The sequence below is a fragment of the Toxoplasma gondii genome, chromosome VIII (assembly GCF_000006565.2).
Source record: "Toxoplasma gondii ME49 chromosome VIII, whole genome shotgun sequence".
Classification (NCBI taxonomy): domain Eukaryota; phylum Apicomplexa; class Conoidasida; order Eucoccidiorida; family Sarcocystidae; genus Toxoplasma; species Toxoplasma gondii.
The window spans coordinates 6,503,044-6,525,196 of record NC_031476.1 but is presented as its reverse complement, the minus strand read 5'-3'; the positions used below and the strand labels follow the sequence as shown (position 1 = coordinate 6,525,196).

At 58.4% G+C, this 22,153-nt stretch overlaps 2 protein-coding genes across 2 annotated transcripts in view; one reads left to right on the top strand and one right to left on the bottom strand.

Moving 5' to 3' along the window:
- Window positions 1-700: 700 nt before the first annotated feature.
- TGME49_268360 (hypothetical protein) lies at window positions 701-2,319 on the bottom strand (the record flags this gene model as incomplete). The annotated part of the gene is made up of 2 exons (XM_018781502.1): window positions 701-1,234; window positions 1,420-2,319. The coding sequence occupies 2 exons, from the start codon at window positions 2,317-2,319 to the stop codon at window positions 701-703; spliced, it is 1,434 nt and encodes a 477-aa protein (XP_018636538.1).
- Window positions 2,320-5,567: 3,248 nt separating this feature from the next.
- TGME49_268370 (non-specific serine/threonine protein kinase) overlaps window positions 5,568-22,153 on the top strand; it is a gene marked incomplete at its 5' end in the record, with an annotated part of 36,512 nt that continues 19,926 nt past the window's right edge. Inside the window, 9 exons of the mRNA XM_002365503.1 lie at window positions 5,568-7,118; window positions 7,446-7,918; window positions 8,308-9,604; window positions 9,979-12,567; window positions 12,776-16,489; window positions 16,774-18,855; window positions 19,317-19,711; window positions 19,883-20,549; window positions 21,218-21,729. Coding sequence (XP_002365544.1) covers window positions 5,568-7,118; window positions 7,446-7,918; window positions 8,308-9,604; window positions 9,979-12,567; window positions 12,776-16,489; window positions 16,774-18,855; window positions 19,317-19,711; window positions 19,883-20,549; window positions 21,218-21,729 — 13,280 coding nt within the window. The remainder of the gene's footprint in view (window positions 7,119-7,445; window positions 7,919-8,307; window positions 9,605-9,978; window positions 12,568-12,775; window positions 16,490-16,773; window positions 18,856-19,316; window positions 19,712-19,882; window positions 20,550-21,217; window positions 21,730-22,153) is intronic.

The window sequence follows — 22,153 nt, the reverse complement described above, 5'->3', positions numbered from 1 at the left end:
AGAGGCTATTTCCAAGTGCCCACTCTACTATCGCGTCGAAATAACACCTCTGGTTCGAACCACTTCATGCTAAACCTATAGCACAGCTGTCTATGCGGTAATGTTGGAGCGGCAGCTATTGCAGTGACAAAATTAGGAAATCTAAGAAGGCGTGGTAGCAGCGGTACCGGTGACAGTTTTAAGCTGCACAGCCGATAAAGTTCTGCTTTGGGGCTGAGGCAAGGCCGGACATTCGGGTTGTGCTTGCACGCATGCTCCAGGCTTCAACCAGCAACACCAAAACCACAACGAGTCTAACTGTGGCAAACACGATGGTTGTTAACTTTCCGCTACGGATGTGGCGGAACCAGGGTGGCCAGCGCCAGTTCAGTGACAGCCGATCGAGACGGAAAAAACAGTGTGCAAGCGTGTCGGCTCCCTGTCCAACCAGAGAAGGTGCATGGCATTTTTGTTAAATGCTCAAACGCACGCATTTGACGGCAATTGTATCAGTAGTTTCCGGACAGCGACAAGGGACATCGCGAAGCGCAGGGATGCAGCTGTAAGAGTCTACAACCCGCAGCGAACGAATACACCCTCAGCGCCAATACGCCCTTAGATCGTAAACAGGATAAAATCTTCCTGTGGGTGTTGAAAGTATATTTGATGTAGTCAATGAACACTTTTGTTCCGTGCTGACCACGCTTTCCTCGCCCCGCAGTTAGGACATGTAAAGCCTGCTCAGAAGAGGCGCTCCTACCAGTTGCCTACATGTACACAAAGGGCACTGTACTCGCCACTGTGCTCCACTGCTAAATACCATGTTTGTTTTTTCCTTCATGGCCTCTTTAACGCAGCTGTGGAAAGCTTCCTCACTGACAACGTGACCACAGGCAGGAAGTCTTACGGGCGGCTCACGCGCAAAAACAGAGCATTCTGGCTTCTGTTTGGAATTCGCAGATGATGCTCCCATCGGCAGTGATATGACATCGGCGTCAGCTTCACCGTATTCTGCATGTGTGTTCGCAAAGTATTCAGTCCCCTCAGAGGCTAGGGAGACGTCTTGCCAGTCCGAAAGCTCTCGTAGAAGGCTCATTTGCCAATCACCCAGGGTGGGATAATTCAGCAGGTCGACTTGACCGTGGCCGTGCTTAACGCCGGTGCAGCGACACAGACGAACGCGACCGTTGGCGATTCTACTGGAGGCCTTGAGATACCATTTGAGCACCTGACCGATTGATGGTGCGCGAAGAATCTGTAGACAGAAGGCAACAGCACACCATCATTTTCCGGTTGTTTGCGCCACTCAGAGGCAGAGTCGCTGCGGAACGAGCTACGAAGCACAAATACGAGGACGCAGTTGTTTCCACTGTGCGATGCGGCGGTGATTGGCTACGCAGTGTGACGAACTCTTCCACCCTTTTCTGTGCCAGTTCGCACCTCGAGTTTAACCTTCGTGGCTCCGCTACACGAGGCACACAAGGGGAAGATATTGCTCTCTTCGTCTATTGGATCTGAACACTCCTTCCTGACAGGCGTCGCGGAGGCTCGAACACTCTCAAGCGAGAGGGTCGACGGTGGCTTGCACTTGATCGCTTGCTTCGAAAGCCGATCGATCGGCAGGACACCCTGGTCAGGTTTGTTCGTACTATCCACGAAAACGTAGCTGGCCGAGGACGTCTTTGTAAGCGTCGTTGATTTCCATTCATCGGAACGCTTGTGCCGTTCACTCTCCTCCTCCGTACCGCAGCAAAACTCATGGAATGACTCTTCCCCACTCAACGAAGTAACTCCGCAATGCCACCAGAAAAGGTCTGCGAGACGGCACGAGACTCTGTTTGTATCAGCAGGACTGAAGCTCTGTGGAGATTTTTCCGCGTGCATATATGTTCCGTTGGTGTTTGTCAGAACACCTTCTGTCGCAGTTCGCGGTCCACTCTGTGGTGAAATCACGTTCTCCGTCGGCGACCGGAACCGCTGAACGTTGGATATAGATGAAACATCAGTCTTCCTCAGCGCACGCGTGTTGTTGGAATCCTTAACATGTGCAGCCTCGCAAAAGGTGAGTTGCCCATCGTCGACAGAGACTGAGACAGAAACATCGCCTGAATGGGGCACGACTTGCAAAAAAGGATGCGATGTGTTTCTACAGCTCTTTGAATAATTCAAATTTGGGGGGGCACTGGGAATGCTCCCCATTGAAGTGCTTTCGTCAGTGTCAATCCACGGTCTTATAGGAGCGCAGAACCAACTTAATATCCCTCTCTCGTCCAGCTCCAAGTGTGGCAAGTCTGCTTCGTGGGGTGATTTCGGAGAGATTCCCCGAAGGCGTCTGCGCATCCTTCGAGATTCACTGTGACTCTCGACTTGTTTCTCGAAGTTCGGCGCGACTTCTACATCATCCTGAAACGACGACAGCCACAAGTAGAAGGTCAATTCTAGCACTCTGCGCAGCCCCTGAATAAGGGCTCTCAACTAGCCGTCAGCTCCACGCAAGAACCCCCCTGGGACAGGGCAGAGACAAGGACCGAGACATTGAGGAAGGAACTGACAAACGATCCCCCGGTGTAGAACAGGCAGTAATGCGAAGAGAAGCATGTCGCAGCATTCCTGCTTTTCAATGAACGAACATACTTGGAGCTGCGCAAACGCATCTGCTACGTATGACCGTGTCTCCCAAGCGGTTTCAATACCACAACACTCATTCGACGTCCTTGAATTAGGCCGTGGAAAAAAAAGAAAACATTTATTTGACTGAACGTAAGCGATCTCAGAGGCGAAGTTGCAAATCATAGGAATACTCAGAAATATCACATAACTAAAAATGGATGTCTGGAGCGGGGATGAAGTCAGCACGACAGGACTCTGGCAGCTCCTAGCAGGGAACGACGACACCACGGCTAGACGACCTGACAGTGGCTGTTTTGTGTTCCCTGGTACCGGCATAGCTCCGTGGTGTTTGTGTTTCCCAACTTCGAGGGACGACACCTCCAGGACCGTGAGCATTTCACGCTTGCGTGGCATTGTCTTTTACAAGACGCTTATGACGCAGAGCCTCTGCTAGACAGGTTTCAGCTGCGAGCTCGACAGGGAGCCCCGAAGCCTGCTGACGATTAGCGAAGGATCCAGGAAGTTGTGCAGAATGTGCATTATTTCGAGGCGGCTGCACTGAATCCCTGGCTACAAGACACCACGCCCTCTCGAACAAAATGCCAGCATGAGTCAGTTCGTCAGAAACAGACACGTGCGTCTACCTGCAACTCGAGTGCTGAATAAAAACAACATATCATATGATACGCCCCGATAGTCACGCGTAATGCGTTGCGGTCTTGTAAGACCGAGCGTTACGGCTCATACGTCGTGGTGACAATTGAAATTCACGGTTCGCATAGAAGCACGCACCAGGAAAACGGGTATCCTCGTTTTTCCGTAATGACTGAAAAGAAACCTTCGCCTTGGTGTGAGTTACGTTCCGTCACCATCTGTGTTTGCTTCCGTGGCTCAGGCTTCCTAAAGATCACCAGTTTTTACGCTTCGGCTGCTAGAGGGTCCCAGACAGGAACGCTTGTTCATTCTGGTATTCGAAGATACGCGTCGCACCAGAAAGTTTCGATCTTTGGCACGTTGCCCGAGAGTAGGGAGCCGACATCTAAACAGAAGCATGTTTCCAAACAATTCTTATTTACCATTTATCTGTGATGGTGTGCGCTGCTGCACGCTCGCTGGGAGACCACCCTATCACAGGTTCCTGTTCCTCGTCCTTGTCAAAGAGCCTGTCCACTTTCTCCCACAAATGACCGTACCATTCCTGATCCATGCTGATGAATCCATAGCTAATATCAATGTGAAACCATCGCTGTAGCACAACAAAGGCCCTGATGGGCTCAAGAGTGCGGCTGATCCGCTTTTTCCCTTTGGCGCAGGTAGTAGTCGTGGAAGAGATCTTTTTCACTTCGATACGAGCACTCCAGCACCCGACCCGGTGGCAACATAAGGAGCTAAACACGTTTAACCCTCTCTGGAACACTTGAAAGCTTAAGCCGCTGTGGTGGAAGTAGTTTTGCCCGACTGCGAGGGTGTGCGACGATCTTATATTCGAGGCACGGGGAGGGACAGTACGGACAGTGCCAGCCCCGAAAATTCAACGTGTCTCTCTCTGTGCCTTACGCTTCTGTTTTCGTGGAAAAGCTGCCCCGAGCCTTGGCGAAAAGGCAGGGTTTCCTGCATTTTACCTCCCGTTTCCTCTCGTCTCTGTGCTTCGCTGCATGCAGTCTGTCCAGCTCTCGGGTCTCGCTTCTTCGCCTTCTGTCACTTCTTCCCTGGGCCAAGTCCCGGAACTTCCGTGCTTGAACTGTACCGGCAGGACTACCTCTGAAAGCATTCAGCATATCTTCTGTCTCCTGGGAGTGTGCATTTTTCTCTTCTTTTTCCTCTTTTTTTCTCTCCCTTTTCCGAACCACCCGCTCTCCTGAAGCATATCGGGGAGACGTGCTCTCGCACAGCGGGTCCGGCTACGGCGTTCGTTTTTGCATGCATCGACGAGATGAGAGCCAGGGAACACCGCGAGCATCTGTTTTAAAAGCTGTTTCTCCTTTCTTCTAGTCCACTTTTGCTTTCCTCGTGTCCCTGGTTGCTGCTTTCCATGTGTTTTCCAGCTAATGCGTGACCTCGAGGTTCAACCACCAGGCAATTTCACGTACGGGGGGTGCACAGCTGCTGTGGCGATCGCCTTTTTCCCTCCATTGCGCCTCTTTCCGTGGAATATTCTCTCATTTCCTGTTCCAGTTCATTCTTTGTTTCCGTCTCACCGTCCCAGAAACGAAGGCGCCCGGGAGCCACCCGCGGACCCCAGAAGGCAGCCCGCTTGCGCCCGCGTGGAACCGGCCCTATGATCTCGAGTGAAGAGCAAACAAGAAATCGGAGAACACCAACGCCGATGAAGTACCCACACTTTTTTCTTCTATGCAGACTTTCTCGTTCCTTTGCGGAACAAACCGGGAGGCACTCCCGGCAGATGTTGCCGCAGGGGTCGAGCCGTCGGCAATGAAGCGAGGCAAAGCGGAACGTTTGTAAACCGTTGGCACTCTATGTCCAACGAACCGTTGTTACCTTCTATTGAGAGTTCTGAATTACTTCACACGAAGTTCTGAGGACGCTTCGTTCCCTTTCTCTAAGTCGAAAAACACCTCGCCGGTCTCGGAAGCGTGTATACTTCTCCCCGTGTTCCATCCCGCCCAAATAGCTCTATCGTCTACGCTCTGGACGCGCTTTTTTGTGCCTCCAGTTCGAGTTGTGACTACCTGGAGTGCCTTGTCTATACGCCAACTGAACAGTAGTGATCTAACAGGCATGAAGGTCGGTCCCATTCGATGAGAAGGCCCAGGCCTCCCTGTGATCTCACCGGTGGCACAGTGGGCCCCAGGAGAACTTCCACGAGGACAGTGCGGCAGTGAACGCTACTGAAACGCATCATTCGAACCGTTTTCTCCGCTGTATCAACAGGTGCTTTCAAGAGTCTTCTACAGCCCCTTTTCCTCTGGCTTCTTGCCTTTGTCTTCTCATTGTCTTCACTTCTTCCCCTTGTCAAGATGAAAGACGGCGCGGCCGGCGACCCGCCCCCTTCGGGGCCTTCTGGCCCTTCTGGGCACCCGTCGCTCCCCGAGAGGCCCTCGACTTTCGCGTCGGCTGCCCCGGTCCAGGAACAGCCTGCTCAGGTTCTCTCGTATTTCCCTGCGGCTGGGCCTGGATCGGGTTCCGCCTCTCACCACTTGGGCTCCACACCTTCACTCCCCGCGGTCGCCGCAGCTCCCTTCCCTCTCCCCTGCGAGACGGGCCTGCACCACCCCAGTTTTTCAACTCCCCCGGGCTTCGCCGAGGCTGCGCCGCGTGAGTATGTCTCTGAAACGGGCCATGTCTCCTCTTCGGCCCCTATCTCTTCAACAGCTTCTCTTGCGTCTTCGGGCCATAGCGCTGTGTCTGGCCCTCCGGAGCCTCTGCCTGGATCTCTCTTCGCCCCTGCATACCCTGGGACTCCAGTCCCCGCAGTCATGACGCCTGCTTCCCTCCCCGGCACCGGGCCTGCGGGTCCTGCTGAGGGAAACCTCATGTCTGGCTCTCGCCTGCCGGAGGCCCCGGCGTTTCCTGGAGTTCCTCAGGCGAACCTTGTGGCTGCCGGGCTTCCGAGCGGCGGCCTGCCGCCCCCTGCCGCTTTCCCCACCGCCAGGGAGATTGCATCTGGCGTTTCTTCGGCCGCGGGCCTTGACCCGGGCTCAGGCCCTGTGGCGGGCCCTGGGTGTGTCGCGATGGCGAAGAGTTCGCCTGCGGCTTCGGAGCCACACTTGTCGGCGTCGGAGGGCCAGCCACACAAGCCGCCGGTGCGAGATGAGGCCGGTAGGAGTGGAGAGGACACAACGCGAAGAAAGAACATGTTTCCGTCTTCTCTCACGACTCTTCGGGTCCTCACAGAGTTTCTGCGCGCGGCCCCGGCCATGTGCGACGACCCGAACGTCCCGGAAATCAGAGGGAGCGAGTTGAAGGACGGCAGTCCGTTTCTGCTCTCAGATTTGTCGGCGTCTGCCTCGCTGTCGAGTTCCCAGTTTCTCTCTGCGCGGGTGCGAGCTGTGCGGAAGTGTATTGGGTTGCTCGCGGAGAATCGAGGGTCTGAGGCTTCATGTGCAGCCGCTGTTGTCCTCCCCGCAGCACTTCTTCTCCTCCGACGCGTCACGCCAGTCATGAAGGAGGGAGAAGTTTATGTCTTCCGCCAGTCTCTCCTGACGCTGCTTCGTCTAGTCGCTGCTGGCACTGCCTCCTATGCGTTTCCCCTTCTGCCCTCGGCGCTACGCTCCAGCGACGGCGGCTCCGGCGCCGCCGGAGAGGAGGGGCCGAGTGACCAGGCTGAAGGCGCGGCGGAGAGAGACGGTGACGGTGGCGCCAGCCAGGACGAATCTAAGAAGATCGATGAGGCCCGACGGGAGCTGGAGAAGGCCCTCGACGTCGTCGCGGAAGCCGCGGTCGCGTGTGGGGCGATGGAAGCCCCTATGGCGCCGACAGAAGGGACAGAGGGTGCCGAGCATCGTGCCAAACATCCAGAACGAGCAGAGGAAGGCGCTTCAGGCAAAACGAGTCTTCCCGGCCACATGGTACGAACCACCCCCCGGGTGACGGTTTCCCTCAAACGCCTCGAGTGACTGTAGAAACCCAGTTCGGTATTGTTCATCGCTTTCTAGGTGGTGCAGCCTAGAGTCCACCTGAAGCCCTATATAGGTGAAACGAAGCAACTTTTCTGCGTCGGCACCTGTGCTAGGGATATGTCTCTCTAAGTTTCTAGTTTTTGCTCTTTGCGTTTCGTGCTTCGACCGACTTCGTCTCGTTGCTCGGAAGTTCCACTCACTGGTCACTTCTCTCTTTGCCTCGGGTCTGTGTTCCCGGTGTACCCCACACTGGCGTGCGTCTGTTTTCTTCTTCAGGACATCGCGGCCACGTGTCTCCACGTGGTTCTGTCTGACTGCGAAGACAACGCCGTTCGCGCCCTCTCAGTGCTCATCGATGTCGCTCGCATTTCTTCCGCGAATCGACCAGAGACGTCTTCTGCTTTTTTCTCTTCTCCGTCCTTCGTCGGCCGCAACCAAAAACCTCCGTTCTTCCCGTCGTCGCCGGCGGTGCTCCCGCGGGCTGGGGAGCTGCTCCATGACACGCTGCCTCAGCTGTACACTCACCTGATGGAGGCGATTCGCGCGCAAGTGAAAAAGTGCAAGGAGACGGGGAAGCCCCCAGAAGTCGGGGAGTTGCCGCTTGGCGTTGTCAATCGCGAAGCCGGCCAGCTCGTCCCTTCCGTCCTCTCCATCCGCGTCGCCGGAGACATCGCCTACTGCCTCATCGCCCTCTCGACCAGACTCCCGATGATGCTGCTCCTGCTCCAACACCCAACGGCTCTTCAGAGGTATGCTCAGGAACCCCAGGATAACGGAGGAAGTGGAACTAGAGATAGAGCAACGTACCGGCGAGAAATGAATAAACATAGGGGTAGAGACAGAGGAACCCAGAGGCGGAGACACGGAATGATACATGTAAAGCGGAGCAACGTACCAGCGAGAAATGAGACACACAGATGTTCGTGGTTTGGGTTCTCCTTCCTTTTCATTTCCATGGACCGTCGACCAAGCGCTCATGGCATCTTTTACAGGTCACGAGGTGCCCCGCCTGTGCACAGTGGAGATGATGGGAACTTGTTCATCTTGATCTTCGGCACACAACGTGAAATGATTTAGTGTGTGAGTGCAACGCGACACGACAGTTGAGAGTTTCGCGCGCGTTTCTCTTTGTTTCCAGGCTGCTCCAACACCTGCTTGAATTCGTGAAGATGGAGGTGCCTGGGGCGCCGGTGCTGCCACGGCGGGCTGCGGCTTCGTGGTACCAGGCGCAGGCGCAGCACAGTGGCGGCCGCACCGTGTTTTACGACTTCCTCTACGCCCAAACGCGTATTTTCTTCCTCTTTTGTTACCTGATCAAGAACGCACCAGCCCCGCCACCCGGCGCGTCTGGGGCCTCTCAGAAGCCGGGGACTGCGCGCAGTTCTCACCTCTGCGTTCCGACTGCCGACGCCGCGACGGCCGCGTCGCCTGCCTCCAGCGGCGTAGCTGATCTCGCCGCCTTTCTGGCTCGAGAGGCGGCGCCTTCTCTTCCCGCGCTGATTCCGCGTCTCCTGGGGCTGTTGGGGCCGCCGTTTCTGTTCAAGCGGAAGACAGTGCACGAATCCCTCAAGCTGTTGATTTCTTCACCGCGTTTCCGACGCCTCATCGCGCCGCATCTGAAGCAGATTCTCTGCGACGAGCTCGCGGCGGTCTCATCCAGCGTAGACGCGTTGATGCTCCGAGCCTACGCCTTCACCCACATCCATGACCTTTTGATTGCCTTCGCTTCAGATCTCGCCACCTGGGATGTCTCGTTCCTCGCCGCCCTCCTCCGCACTGTGGGCGCGGCCCTGAACGCCGACTTGGCCGCGGTCCTGGGCGCCGGAGAAGGCCAGGATGCCCCTCGGCTTCCAGAGGGCGACGGTGGTCTTGCGCCCGGAGGCAGTGACGCATCGACGGCGAGAAGAAGGCTGTTTGGGAACGGGACAAGTCCTGAAAACTCGGTGGCGAATTTCCTCTATACGCGCCAACTCCTCGTGAAAATCGTGAGCTACGTGATCGAAGTCGCCGTGAAAAATGCACACCACGCTGGCGCCTTCCACGCAGCCGCCGCAGCCACCCAGGTGGTCACGGGGCTGTATCAGGACGAGGCGAAGAAGGCTCAAGATATTGTAAATGGCGAAAGAAAGGAGGAGCGAGTGACGAGTGACACCGAAGCCAGCAATGCCCAGATGGCCGCGGCCGACCTCCCGAAGGAGACAGACGCAGCAGAGGCGCGAGGGAGAGGAGACACCTCCCAGGCCTCGCCTCATGGGCCCCCAGCCCCGGTTCCAGAGGTCTCCGTCCCGTCCGCCGCCGTCTCCTGGCGATCTGTCGACGGTGGGAAATTCGCCAGCCGCGTCGATGAACGCCTTGCTGCTGTGAGGAGCCTCTTGCGTCAAGCCGTCCGGATTTTGGCCATCTCCCTCAAGGCCCTACGAGCGATGATTCCTGCGGTGAGGAAACACGAATCAGCTGGACGCCTAGAGCACCCAGGTCCAATGCGGGATTCCAGGATCCGCTATATATATTTGTATATATGTATATGTGCGTATGAGCGTGTACCTGTAAACTTGAAAGCCTAGGCGGCGGATACTCAGGTGAACGTCATGTTGTACCATAATAAAAGCGTCTGCTGTATTGGATGTGCGTGTGGCACGGACGATTCTCATTGGTGTTTTTGCATATACATGTCTACACTCTATATCCATTCGTAAATAGTGTGATCACGTTTTTGTGTGATCTCCGTTTCAAGTTTCCATTTCTCGTTTCTGTTGCGGCTTCGCTCGAGGGTCAGTGCCTTTCCATGTATGCTTCGTTTGTCCTGTAGCTTTACGCACAAGCTGCGTCCATCAGTATCTCACTTCCTTCCTCGTCTTCGCCCTCGGCATCCTCCTGGTACCCTCTGGACGTGTCAGGCGGCATTCGGAAGCCCCCGTCGCGGCGCCGGTCTGCGTCGTCCCCGCCGGCTTTCTATCCGCCCCTGCCTGCGTACGCGCTTCTTCTTCCCTATCACCGTAGCCCACCGTCAGAGTCTCTGTTGCCGGAGTTTACGTTTCTGGCACCTCCGGCCCACTCGCCGCTGTCTCGCGAGGCCTGGAGTCCCGAAGCCGCGGGGGATGTCTCCATCGCGACCGTGGCAGGCGACGTGCTTGGCGCCCAAGGTTCCCAGGGCCCCGCAACGCAGCAGGCTCTTCACGAGGTTCTCAAGCAACTGAAGAATACGCTGAGAACCACCGCAGTGGCCCTGAGGTGCGCGCTGTACTACCAGGCTGTTCTGGAGATCGAAGTTGAGATCGCAGCCACCGCGGCAGCCGACGCAGCGGCCTCGACAGCGAATTCACGTTTTCTAGAGAAACGAGAAGAAGAACGGAAGCAGGGCCAAGTACCATCGACGACCGCGGCTCCCGCCGATGGGTCGGAACGCGAGAAGGGAGACAAATTGCTGGTTTCAGGACAACTCATTGGATCCCCTGTGCCTGCTGAGAGCTCGAAGGTCGAGCGTGGAGCCTCCTGTTTCGCGCGTTTGGGGAGCACCCAGGGCCCCCCCGGTGCAGATCCGATCGCAGCTGCAGCTGCCTCGGCAGGGTTGACCGCAGCCTCCACAGCCGTATCTCGAATGGCCTTCGATGTGAGGCTGCTGCCTCGCGGCCACGCACTCGGCGTCTCGGAGTTGGAGGTTCTTTCTGAGGCGTTTTTCGACGGCCTCGTCTGCGCACGGGCCTACGGCCGTATGTACGCTGCATGCACGGCGCCTTGTCTGGTTTCCTGCCTCCGATGTGGGGGCTCCGGGGCGTTCAGCTTGCGGGTCCCAGACCTCCCGCAGCTGCTGGCGAAAGCGAGCGCCATGGCTGCTCACGACCAGACCGCCGCGGCGACGGCCTGGCCCCTGCCGCCGCCGCCTTCGCAGGGCGACACCGACGTGAGCTGCGTCTGTTGCACCTCTGGGCCTCACAGGGCTTCACGTGGAGCCAGCAGGCCAGGGTCTCCCGGGCAGGGGGCCTCGGGCTTGAGAGGGGGCGATGCCGACGTTGGAGGGGTTGCTTCGGAGAGTCTCGACTTTTCTTCCTTCTCACCGCTGACGCGCTGCGCCGGGGGCGGATGTCGCGGCACCTGCTGCTGCAGCGAGTCCTGGGCGACGGGGACGGGCCGGGGCGGGACCGCTTGTCAACTGTTTGCGAGTGAACAGCAAGGGTATAACGAGCTCGCATTGACCTGCGCGCAGGCGGAAGAACGCGAAGCGGTTGAGGTCGTTGCCTCCTCCCTCACCTTTCTCCACCCTGCGAATCTGAGGGATTTCGCCCTGACGCACGTGGGCAGGTTGTACGGGATGACATGTCTCCACCCCAGCACCGTCATGGCACTGCAGTTCTTCTTTGCTCACCAGCACACTTGCGTCTTCTTCGCAGAGGCTCTTCTCTCCTTCTTGCTGCAGTCACTACCGGTGCTGAGTGAGCGGAAGTTCGCCCTCTTGCCCCCACTCCTCGTCTCCTCGCCTCTCCAGCTGCGGCTCTTCGGGCTTCAGCACCCGGCCCAGGTCTGGGGATCGGGTGGTGAAGGGAGGCGCGCAAACATGCCGTTCCAACTGCTGAGTCCCAACACGCTCAAGGGGTCGCAGGCGTATTTCTACTTCGGAAGCCCTCCAAGAGACGACGATGAGATGCGGGGCCGCGGCGGAGAATCAGGGATCTGCGACGAAACGGACTGGACAGTCGACAGCAACCGCGCCACTGTGTACCGGCAATTCGATGCGTGCAAGCTGCTCTCGCGCGAGGCCCAAATGAGTGACCTCGTCATGTCAGCCCTCGATTTCCATGTTCCTCTCCCGGGAGAAGGCGTCTTCACCTCTCTCGTCTTTCCCCACACGCCTCCACACTTCCATCGCCACGGGCTCCGAGAGCGAGACTTGAAGCCGTATCGACGTGATCGAGAGAGCCGCCACGGAAGGAGACGCAACACAAACGGGGTGTATCCTTTACATGCAAAGCTCCTCACCAATGACGGCGGCATCGAGACGCTGCTAGGTTGCGACGAGTTCCAGGGGCGCCGTCACAAGAACGGGGTAGAAGTCAGAGAATCCGAGAGTTGCTGCATGTCTGGCGGGGGCTGTGGCAAGCGTCGAGAGAAAGTTCATACAGGCGGCTGCGCCAAAGGATTCAGCTCCCACCAGCTGTTCCTCGCGGATATCTTCGATCTGCCGCCTCCTTGCCTGCAAGACAGAGCGGTGCTTGTCGCGGATCACCGCCTCGACCTACAAGCAGGGACAACCGGCACGCAAGCAGGCGAACAAGGAGTTGAAGACGATGAAGCCCGTGGGCGGGAGACCCTCCGACGCCTGAAGGAAGAAGAAGCTGTGGCCTTCAGCGTCTGGGAAGGCCCCCATCAGCAGGAGCTGAGGCCCTGGTCTCAAGATGACGCGGTAAGTCGCGAGAGCTGTCAATATACGGGGCAGTCGCTGCCACAGACAAGCTGAAGAACTGTTTTGATTTGCGCCACAGTTCAACTATGTATTGTTCAGGCGGCACGAGCCAGATATCACTCTCGCCGCGTCTCGTGTTTCAGCCCTCCAACACCGTTTTTTCTGTATGCTTCGTTGCGGGTCCTTTCACGTCAATTCGTGTTCTCAGGACATACCTCCTTCATGTCTCCCGACGCCTGTCGCCCCCAGGGCCTGCGCGGAATCCGCCTTCGTTCCGGGCGATCCACGCCTGACAGAGACGCCATTTTCGCTTCGCAGCTCTCTGTACCTCCGTTCCCTGCTGCCTTTCGACCAGCAGCTCCCGAGCCCGTCCACGCCGTCGCCCCTTATCGCCTCGGTCTACCCCCTGGCGTCGGTCCCGCCTCCAAGAGGTCCATCAAGAGCTTCACGAGATGCCTCGTTTGTCGACGCCAAGCTCCGATCGGCCACCGGTTTCTCTGTGTCTCCGTTTCGCCGTCCGACGAACGTCGCAGGGCGCCGCCCTCCGTTGACAGCGCCTGCGGCTCTAGACGTGGAAGACGCAGCGTTTGAAGCGCTTCATTTGCTGGAAAAGATGATGCATCTGATTGCACCCTGTACCCCAGGTCCGTCACGCTCTGCGTCTCGCTGTTCTTGTAACTCTCGCGCTTCTTCGACAAGCGCGGCGTCCCCGTTCCCGGCCTTCCCAGGCGACGCGTTGCCTGCGTTCTCCGGGCCGAGAGATACGGCGCACGTAGCTGGAGGCGAAGAGGGGGTGCTGTACAGCGGCACAGGGTACGCGCGCATGACGGAGGCGAACACACATCTGCGGCTTTATCGGTACCTCCTGAAGGCCGTGGTGGCGTGGCCGGAATGTGAAGCGCGCCTCACGCAGGATCTGTTGCGACTCTGCAAAACAACACTCTCTCTCGCAGCCGAGGCACCCCAGCCTTACCTGCTCCTGGGGCTGCTTCGCGCGCTGTTCCGCCAAACGACTCCGTCCGGACGCAGCAGCGTTCTGTACACCGCCTTCCTGCCGTTCCTCCCTGAGTTTCTATCCACATCGCGGGCCCTTCAGCGCGCCGCCGGCTCGGCTGTCCCGCTACTAAGAAACCTCTGGGTGGAGGTCAGTCTGATGGCCCCGGCGCGACTGAAGAATCTTCTGCCTCACCTTTCCTCCCTCGTCCATCCGGTCCTGGCGGCGCTATCGTGCGGGGACCCGGAGGTCGTCACTCTCGCCCTGCGCACCGTCGAGCTGTGGGTGGAGAATCTTCGCGGCGAGTACATCTATCCGATTCTCGCCTCGCAGTTCCACGGCGGCGACAGAAGCGGGACCCGCCCCCCTCTTCTTCTCGCGCTCCTCCGCCTCCTGCAGCAGCCCCCGGCGCTCGCCGAGGCCTGCTGCGGACCCCTCCCGCCGTCTTGGGGCTTCCCCGCCCTGCGGCTCTACCACGCCTCAGGGGCCGCTCCCGACGTGGGTGGGGAACTGGCGAAACGCCGCTCTGGCGGGGCCACCACCTCGGCCGGGGCTGCTGGGGGTCTCCTCCAGTCGTGCCCCTCGCCCTTCCCCTCTGGAAGCCCTGGGACCTCCGGGGGTCCGGGCTCCGCGCCTTATGGGCCCGCGGGACCCGGGGCCTCCGGCACTGGCGCCACGGGTGCAGTGGTCGGAAGTGCTGTCTCCGGCGGACAGGCCGGGTATATCGGCAGCTCCAGGGGCGGGCTAGGAGGCGGTGGAAGTCCGTTGCTGCTGAGTCTGCCTCAAATGACCTTCGGGACCCTGTCAACAGGCTTAGGAAGTGTCGGGACGGGCGTCGGGACTGTGGGGACTCTGTGTGGGGAAGGGACGACGCTCGGACCCCGGGGCGCGGCGGCGAGTGGCATTCAGTGGATGCATCTGCAGCACCAACAGGAGAAACACGCCTTAATGGTCATTCGCATTCTAGGGAAGCTTGGAGGCAAAAACCGGGCCTTCTTGAAACTGCCCCATGTCTGCGCCCCCCGGCCTTTCTTCGGGAACGCGCTCGTCCTCGGCCTCCCAATGGTGACGCCTCGAGGGCCTGTTCGAAGTGTCTCCTGGTCGCGGGGAGACAGCGAGGACGCCCGGAGCACCCCTGTGTCATGGGTCTCCCTTGGGCCAGAACTGCGCGTAACTGACAAATTGATCCCAGGACAAACCCCAGTAATCCCAGTTTCTCACAAGAATGAGATTTGCGAGATTGACAGTTCTAGGCCAGATGCTTCGCATGCAGTCTCCCCGGGGTCCGCTGACACCCCCAACGCTGTAGGTGAGGGAGGGGCTGAGGCAAGCGACCAAGAAGAGGCTGAAGAAACAGGAATCCGCGTCGCGGGGTTGGACATGGACGAAATTCTCCGGGTGATTGTCTCTATGTTGGAAGCCGCCGAAAGCCCCAGTCAGGCGGCTTACCTGTACCATGCAACGACCCCACAACTCACAGCTTCGGTGCTGCCTCGGCATCTGTCAAGGACGCAGGAACAAGCCATGGGGCTCTCTGGCACATTGGCCGTTCCTCAGACGCGCTTGTGTGACAAACATAAGAGAAGCAGAGACGCAGAAGAACAGACAATGGAGGGCGACACCGGTAGCGGGTGTGGTCGCACTGGGGCCACAGGAGGCCCGAGTGAAGCCTTGAGGGCCTTGAAGCATGCGCTGGAAATGCAGGCACAAATGCGGCTCAGAAAGGGATCGGATGATCGGCGAGAAAAGAAGGATGACAAGACGGGAGAAGATGTGCAAACGAACGAGGAGGGCGCCTCCTCGACAGAGACGTGTGAGGGTACAGCCAGCACGGACGAGGACAGCGAGGGAGAGGAAGGCGCAGAAGGACCTGAGACAGGAAGTAAAGATGGTTCAAGTGCCCGCGAGAATCGACAGAGAGAAGCGAGGAACAGATCTCTGAGACTCGAGCTCTCGGGTGTCACAGTCTGCGAAGGCTGCATAGCCGCGTTCTATCGGCAGCAGGCCTCTCGGCTTCTACAGTTGGCGGTTCTCGCGCTCCTGGACCTCAGCACCCCGCTGTCTGCTTTTTGGCTTGCCTGCGTCAACAAAGCCACTGAAACCTTCGCTGCGTCGTCGCCTACTCTGCCGTTGGACGCCCAAGTGCAAGCCATCCAGGATCGCCTTAAATTCGCTCTCGCGACCTCTGCCTCGATGTCAGCTTTGGCGCCAGACAGCTCCACTCAACCGGATAGAGCAGCCGCGACCGGTATGCATGTAAACTACGAGAGCACTATCCTCGAGAAGAAGCTTCTCGAGCTCCAGGAACAGCGAACGAACTTTGCTGGAGACAGGGCCCTCCCCACAGCGGCGTTGCGCCCCTTGCTTGACTACGAGAGAACCCGCGCGGGCGCAACGCCCGAAAGGGCCCCCCCACCAGAGGAGACAGAAGAAGGTCAGAAGGCCGGGGAAGACGCAGAGCCAGCTGGCGCGTCTCTCGGGACAGCTGCGCTGGTCTGTTCAAGAGTTTTACCTCGACATAAAGCAGCGATGAGGACAAGCATGCAGCGTCAAGCAGAGCAAGACCTCATTCACCTCCTTCTGCGAGGGCTTCTGCTGCTGGCCTGCGACGGCGAGGCGGAGGGAAGCCTGCTGAAGCAGAAGCGAAACCGTCTGGCTCTGGAAGCGAACGCGCGGCGCGAGAACGAGCGCAGGGCGGCGGAGACAGAGAGTCCGATGGAGTGGGATGAGGAGACTGACGAAGTCAAACACCCCGAGGACGAGGTAGAAGAAGTGGTGGCGAGAGCAGACGAACAGGAAAACAGCGAAGACGGCCTTGGAGCGATGGAGTTCTTAAGGGGACTGCTGCGGCACTTGGCTTTCATAGCCGCTGCCAGGATCTACAAGGCGGACTCGGCCGCTCTCTTCATTCCCGCGGCTCTTCACGAGGTGAGACGACGTTCTGACAAGCAGCCAAAACAGAAGGCGCCCTTGTTTTGTCTCGAGTATAGGAGTGTTCAGCCCTCGCGGAAACGGAGATGCCACACCTATATATATGTATATACATAGCACAACCGTGACTGAGTTCGCAAGTTTCGTCAAGGCCGAATCTAGGTTCTCGTCTGTGTAATCGCCCCTTCTGTGCGTGTCCACGCTCTCCAAATGTGACGTCCAGTAAACGCTTGTTTTGTGCAACGGGTTCTCGACATTGACTGCGTTGCGTGTGGTCTCAGATCGATCCTGTCGGCCTTCTCCGGGGTCTGCAGCCGTGCCTGTCTCTGGAGCCTTCGCGGTTGCTTCCGACGCTTCGTTGCGTCCAGCTGATCGAAGAGACAGCCCGTCTGTTTTGTGTCGTGCAACCGCACTCTGTGTCTGAGGCGATGGAGTCTTTCTTTGCCTCGTCGCTGTGTCAGCTGTACGCACACCTGTGCTTTGCGGAGTCGTGGCGGTCGAAGGCTGCAGGGTGTCTGGTGCTCATTCGCCTTCTGCGGACGCTGCCGCCTGAGTGGGCGCAACGGAACATGGTGAAAATCGCGGAAGCCGCGATGTTTGTGTCAAAAGACGCGACTGCTCAGTACGCGCCCGCCACACAGCTCCTCGCCTCAGAGTGTCTCATGCTCCTCTTCACCGTCGCCTTCTGCGGGTACGCCGGCTCCGTCCGGCCCCCCTTCCTCCAGCTCGCGTTCGGCCTCAAGACCTCGCCCCTGTGGCGAGAAGAGACGTCGGGCGATGGAGCCCGAAAACGGAAGCTCGCAGGTGCGTGCGAAGGCCACGATGGCGAGAACGACCGTAAGAGACGCCAGACTACGCGAGGCGGAGACGACGACGAGGCCAGCGAGGCCTTCCAGAGTGCGATGGAAGAGGAGGTGAGCGATGGGGATGTCGAGTCCGACGACGACGACGACGACCAGGAGGCGAGAGATCTGAGGCGCTTCACATCGCCCCCGGCCTCATTCCTGGAGCATCTGCGCCTCGCGGCGGAAGGCTGCCTCTTCCGAGCCCACTATGCCAACCTCGCGAGCCCTGCGGGCGCCGCGCGGGTCCTCGTGCCCCCCCCGCTGCACGAAAGCAGCCCCCTGGGGTACCGGGACCGGCGGAGCCGCCCCGCAGGGTCGCCGTGGTGGATGAAGCGCAGCGAATGGATTACCTGGGAGACGCTGCGGCAGCAGATCGCATCGCCTTCAGCTGCCTCTGCTTCCGAGCTCGCGTCGAGGCCAAACGCAAGCGAGGCGCCCGCGCACAGTGGCGAGACACCGGCAGGCGCACGCATCTGGCGCCCCGCAGAAGAGGTATGGACGAGCTTGTGGAAGGTGTTCGAGAAACTCGTGATCCCCAACTTGTACCAAGTGCGCCCCGAGGCCCGGCGGCTCGCCCAACAACTGTTCGTTCTCGTCCCGCGCCTCTTGGGGACAGACGCCGCGACGCTGCTGGCCAAGGGGCCGGTGCGCGAAGAGAGCGAGGAGGGTGCGGCGAAAAGCCGAGGCTCTTTGCAGGAAACAGAACGAGGGCCAAGGTTGCACTCTCGAGGCAAGGGAGACTCAGAAGGCAAATGCCCCTCGTCTTCGGCAACGCCGTTCGCTGCCTCTTCCTCGGCCCTCACCCGGGTCCTGAAGTGGGTCACCCTTCGCCCCGTCGCCCTTCTCACTCTTCAATGGCAAGCCGCCTTCCTCGACTGCAACTGCTTCCTCGCAACTCTCCGGCCGACGCCTCACGCTCTACGCCCCCTCGCCTCTACATCTGAGGCTCCTGGGAGCCCGGGAGGCGAGGCCGGACGGGACTCGGAGGGGCTGAGTGCCTCCGGAGAACTTCCGGGAGGCGCTTTGGGGAATGGGAAGCAGAGCGAGTGCGAAGGAGACTTTGCGAATTCGGAGGCAGCCGCCGTGGTGTGTTGGATCATCGAGGATGCCCTCGCGGTCCTGGCCAAGGGTCTTGAGGCCGAGGCGATCAACTATCCGTCTCCGTTACTCGTGAAGCATGAGAATCCGGCAGCCGGGCCGAAAGAGCGCGGCGAGCCGAGGGACGCTTCGCTCTCTCTCACCGGCCCAGACGGCGCGAACGGTGACACCGAGAAGGACAGTGTCGAGGGCGGTTTGGCGGGACAAGAGCGAGGGCCATGCAGCAGCGAGGAAGCGCCTGAGAAAGGCAGAGACACAGAGGCAGGAAAACCCCAGAAGGAAAAGTCTGGCGACTCTGCCGTCTCGCCTCTCGCCTTCAGTGTCGCTCACGCTGGCGTTCGGGCCATGGCTGCAGCGACTGCCGCCGAAGCCCCCGCAGCTGAAGGGACTGCTGCAACGAAAGACGATGCCTACACCATGGTAAGAGTTGAGGAGTGGGAAGTGCAGAAACGACACACTTTTCTTTCGGTCACAGGGGGGCACCGGATCTGGTCCATCTGCAAGATATCTACACTTGAGAAAGGATGCTTGATGGGCTTACCGTACATTCGTGAGAACTGTTCCAAGCAGTTTCGGTTGAACGGTCGAAGAGTCGACAAGTCTTCAAACTTAGCAGGCATTCACAGCTCTTGTACATGGTGCAATTTCCCAGAGTGTCGCCTACCTGTGAGGTGTTAAGAACGATTTCGTCGTCATTGCGGACCCGTCCCTGAGAGACATGCTGTTCCAGTTTCTCTCGAAAGTCTCTTCCCTACACTGAGATCCAGCTGGAGCCCATGCTTCGGTTGCCGCATTGCGTTCACCCTCGTTAAACGCCTACGTGCGTTTCGTGCTCTATCCTCACTTCCTCGAGGTTCATTCCCTTCTCTTTCCGTTGGCAGACCCTTTTGCTCGCGCTCCGCTTCTTGAAGCTCGCTCTTATCCACCCCGACTGGCAGGGCCTTCTGTCGCGGCCGCGATCGGAGCTGCAGAAAATTGCCCAGCACTCGCGAGCGAGCGTCGACGGCCGCGAGGGCGTTTTGGGGGGCGCCGTCGCGGCTGAGGCGAAGACATCGGGCGAGGAGAGAGAGACAGACGAGATCCCAGAAGGAGTTGGAAAGACCCCAGTCGAGGTAATCATGAAGGAGAACGGACCGGCGGACGACGACGCCTCTGCCACATGCAGAGTGGAAGCCACAAAGGACGGAAAAGAAGAAGAAGAAGGAGGCCTTCTCCTTGAAAAGAGTTTGAACTCGGACAGGTCGATGCGGGAGCACTGCGGAGCGATGCTCGTGAGGTGAGTTTCAGGGACAGTAGAGACACAAGGCAACACAGAAATATTGCAGAAGAGGTGACCTCGAGTTAGGCATGCGTCTTTGGTCCCTCGGTGCCTCCACTCGTTGGCCCACTCGCTGTCGGCTGCATTGTCTCCTTGTACACTCGTCCCTGCTTAACTGCCTCCTCTCAGGTTCCTCTTTTTCGCGGAAGTCGAAGTCGCCCGAGGAGCTGCGCATGCATTGCGAGTGGCTTTGACATTTTGCGGCAACGCGGAGGTTCTCCTGGGTCGAGCGCTGCCCTCTGTTCGGCGTTTCTTCTTGGCATGTCGACCTGCGTCTGCGTTTCCAGCTCTCGCCTCCCTGCTCGCGTCTTCTCCCATTAATACGTTCTTCTTCCTTCTCTATTCGCCGGCGTCTCCGCCTCCGTCCAACCTCTCAGACGTCTCCTCCCTCTTTCGGACCGCGGCATCGCTGCCTCTGCCCGCCCCGCCGATTCGCTTTGTCTCGCCGTCTCTCATGCGCGCCCGCCTGCAGGGCCTAGCGCGTCTCCTTCAGCTGCTGCCTTGCGCGTCGTCCTGTCTCTCGGTCTCCTCATTGCTCTTCGACGCAGAATTCGCCGAGCACTTGCTCGTCTGGTTTCTCCTCTCCCACCGCGAAGCTGCGGCCTCTCTCGAACACGCGGGGCTGCTGCAGGAGAGACGGAAACTGTGGAGAGACTTGCTTTGTCAGCGAGGCCAGCGAGGCGAGAAGGCGCTGCCGCGCCCTCAGCCCACTACACTTGGCAGTCTCGCCGGCCTCCGAGGCGCCAAGGGCTCCGGGGGAGTCTATGGAGAAGGCGCCGCTGCTGAGTACTTCAGGGTAAGGCAGAGAGAAGGCCCCAATAGGGTGCGGTCGCCGTTAAGTTTCTTTTCTGTGTCTCGGCACTTCAGTACTCGTTGCGCAGTTCCTTGTGAATGTCAAGCGTGGGCATCTGCTGGGGCGCAGCAGCTCCTGGTTTCTGTTTCTGCACAACGCACGCTCCTCCCAAGACCTCCCCTAATCGACTGCTCCAGAGCTGAAGAAACACAGAGACGGGGGACCCGGAGCCAAGACACAGATACGAAGAAACACAGAGGAATGCGAGGGGGGACGAGGCACCAGCAGAGACGGAACAAACCGAGACGCGGGACGTACGAACTGAGAGAACGTCTGGGGTTGGAAAACGCCATGTGCTGAAGTCGCGTCTCGAGCAGAGAGGGGTCTTCAACCAGGACAGAATGCGAAACTGACAAGAAGGGAATAACTCCGTACAGGCGCGTTTCGGTAGATGTCTCTATCTGTTGTGGATGGTGATGTCCGCTTCCAGCGCCCTTTTCTGTCTCCGCTTTTTCTTCTCGTGTTGGCATCAATTCTTGCGCATTCGTCGTTGTTGTTTCCTCGATCTCGAACTCGGTCTGCCGCTTGGGTCCTGTTGGTTTGCCTCCGAAGGCTTTGGGAGATGCCCATTATTTACTTTGTCTTTTCCTGTTTTCTTCGTGTGTTTCCAGCTCTGCGGGACGCTGAACGCGGCGGCCACGGAAGTTGCGGCGGCCCTCCTAAGTTTATTTTCTTTTTTTCCTGCCTGCAGCGAAACGTTCCTTCGAGCGGTGCTCTTAGAAATGACCTCGCCCATGTCGCGCTTCCCCTTCTCTTTCGTCCCCGGGCCCGGCGTCTCAGGCGACGGGAAGGCGGCGAGAGAACAGAGGGACGACACTGGCTCCGTCGCCGCGAGTGCCGCCGCCGAACAAGCTAGCCAAGACACCGAAAGGGAAGGAGAAAACAGAGGAGCAGAGAATGAAGAGGGGGAACTTGAAGAAGAAAAACACGTTCTGGCGAGCGCCAAACCCGCCAGTTTGGTGTCTTGTCCTTATCGCCTTTCTCTCGGCTTCTTCCTCAGCCGATTCGCAACGGAAGCCGCTCGCGTCCTTCTCCAGCCTCTTGTCGCAGCAGAAAAAACAGAAGACACCTACGCTCTCATTCTCCAGCAGCTCATGCAAATGCGCCACACACGCGTTCTTCGGTGAGGGAGGGAAAACACAGTTCCTGCAAACGAAGAAGGAACCATGTTCACACAGTTCACTTTTAACGCGTCAGGCGCGTCGACACGATGTGCGTAGACTATTGTGTTGGAGGAGCACTGTTGAAAGAGTAAACGGTCTCACTCTCGTCGCCTCTTGGAGTCCATGAATCTACCCGAGTCCTCACGCACTGATCTCTGTCGCCCGTCTCCAGCGCTTCTTGCCACCAGTGTCGTTCAAGTTCTCTGCCAATGTTTGTGCTTTCTAACAGGTCTTAAAGTATTGACGGCATCCAATTCATCCATTCCCTGCTCCCCCTTGCATCCTCTGTTCCTACCTATATATGGACATATATATATATATATATATATATATATATATATATATATTCATACACCCGTGTAGGCTCTAGGTGTTTCAAGGGTA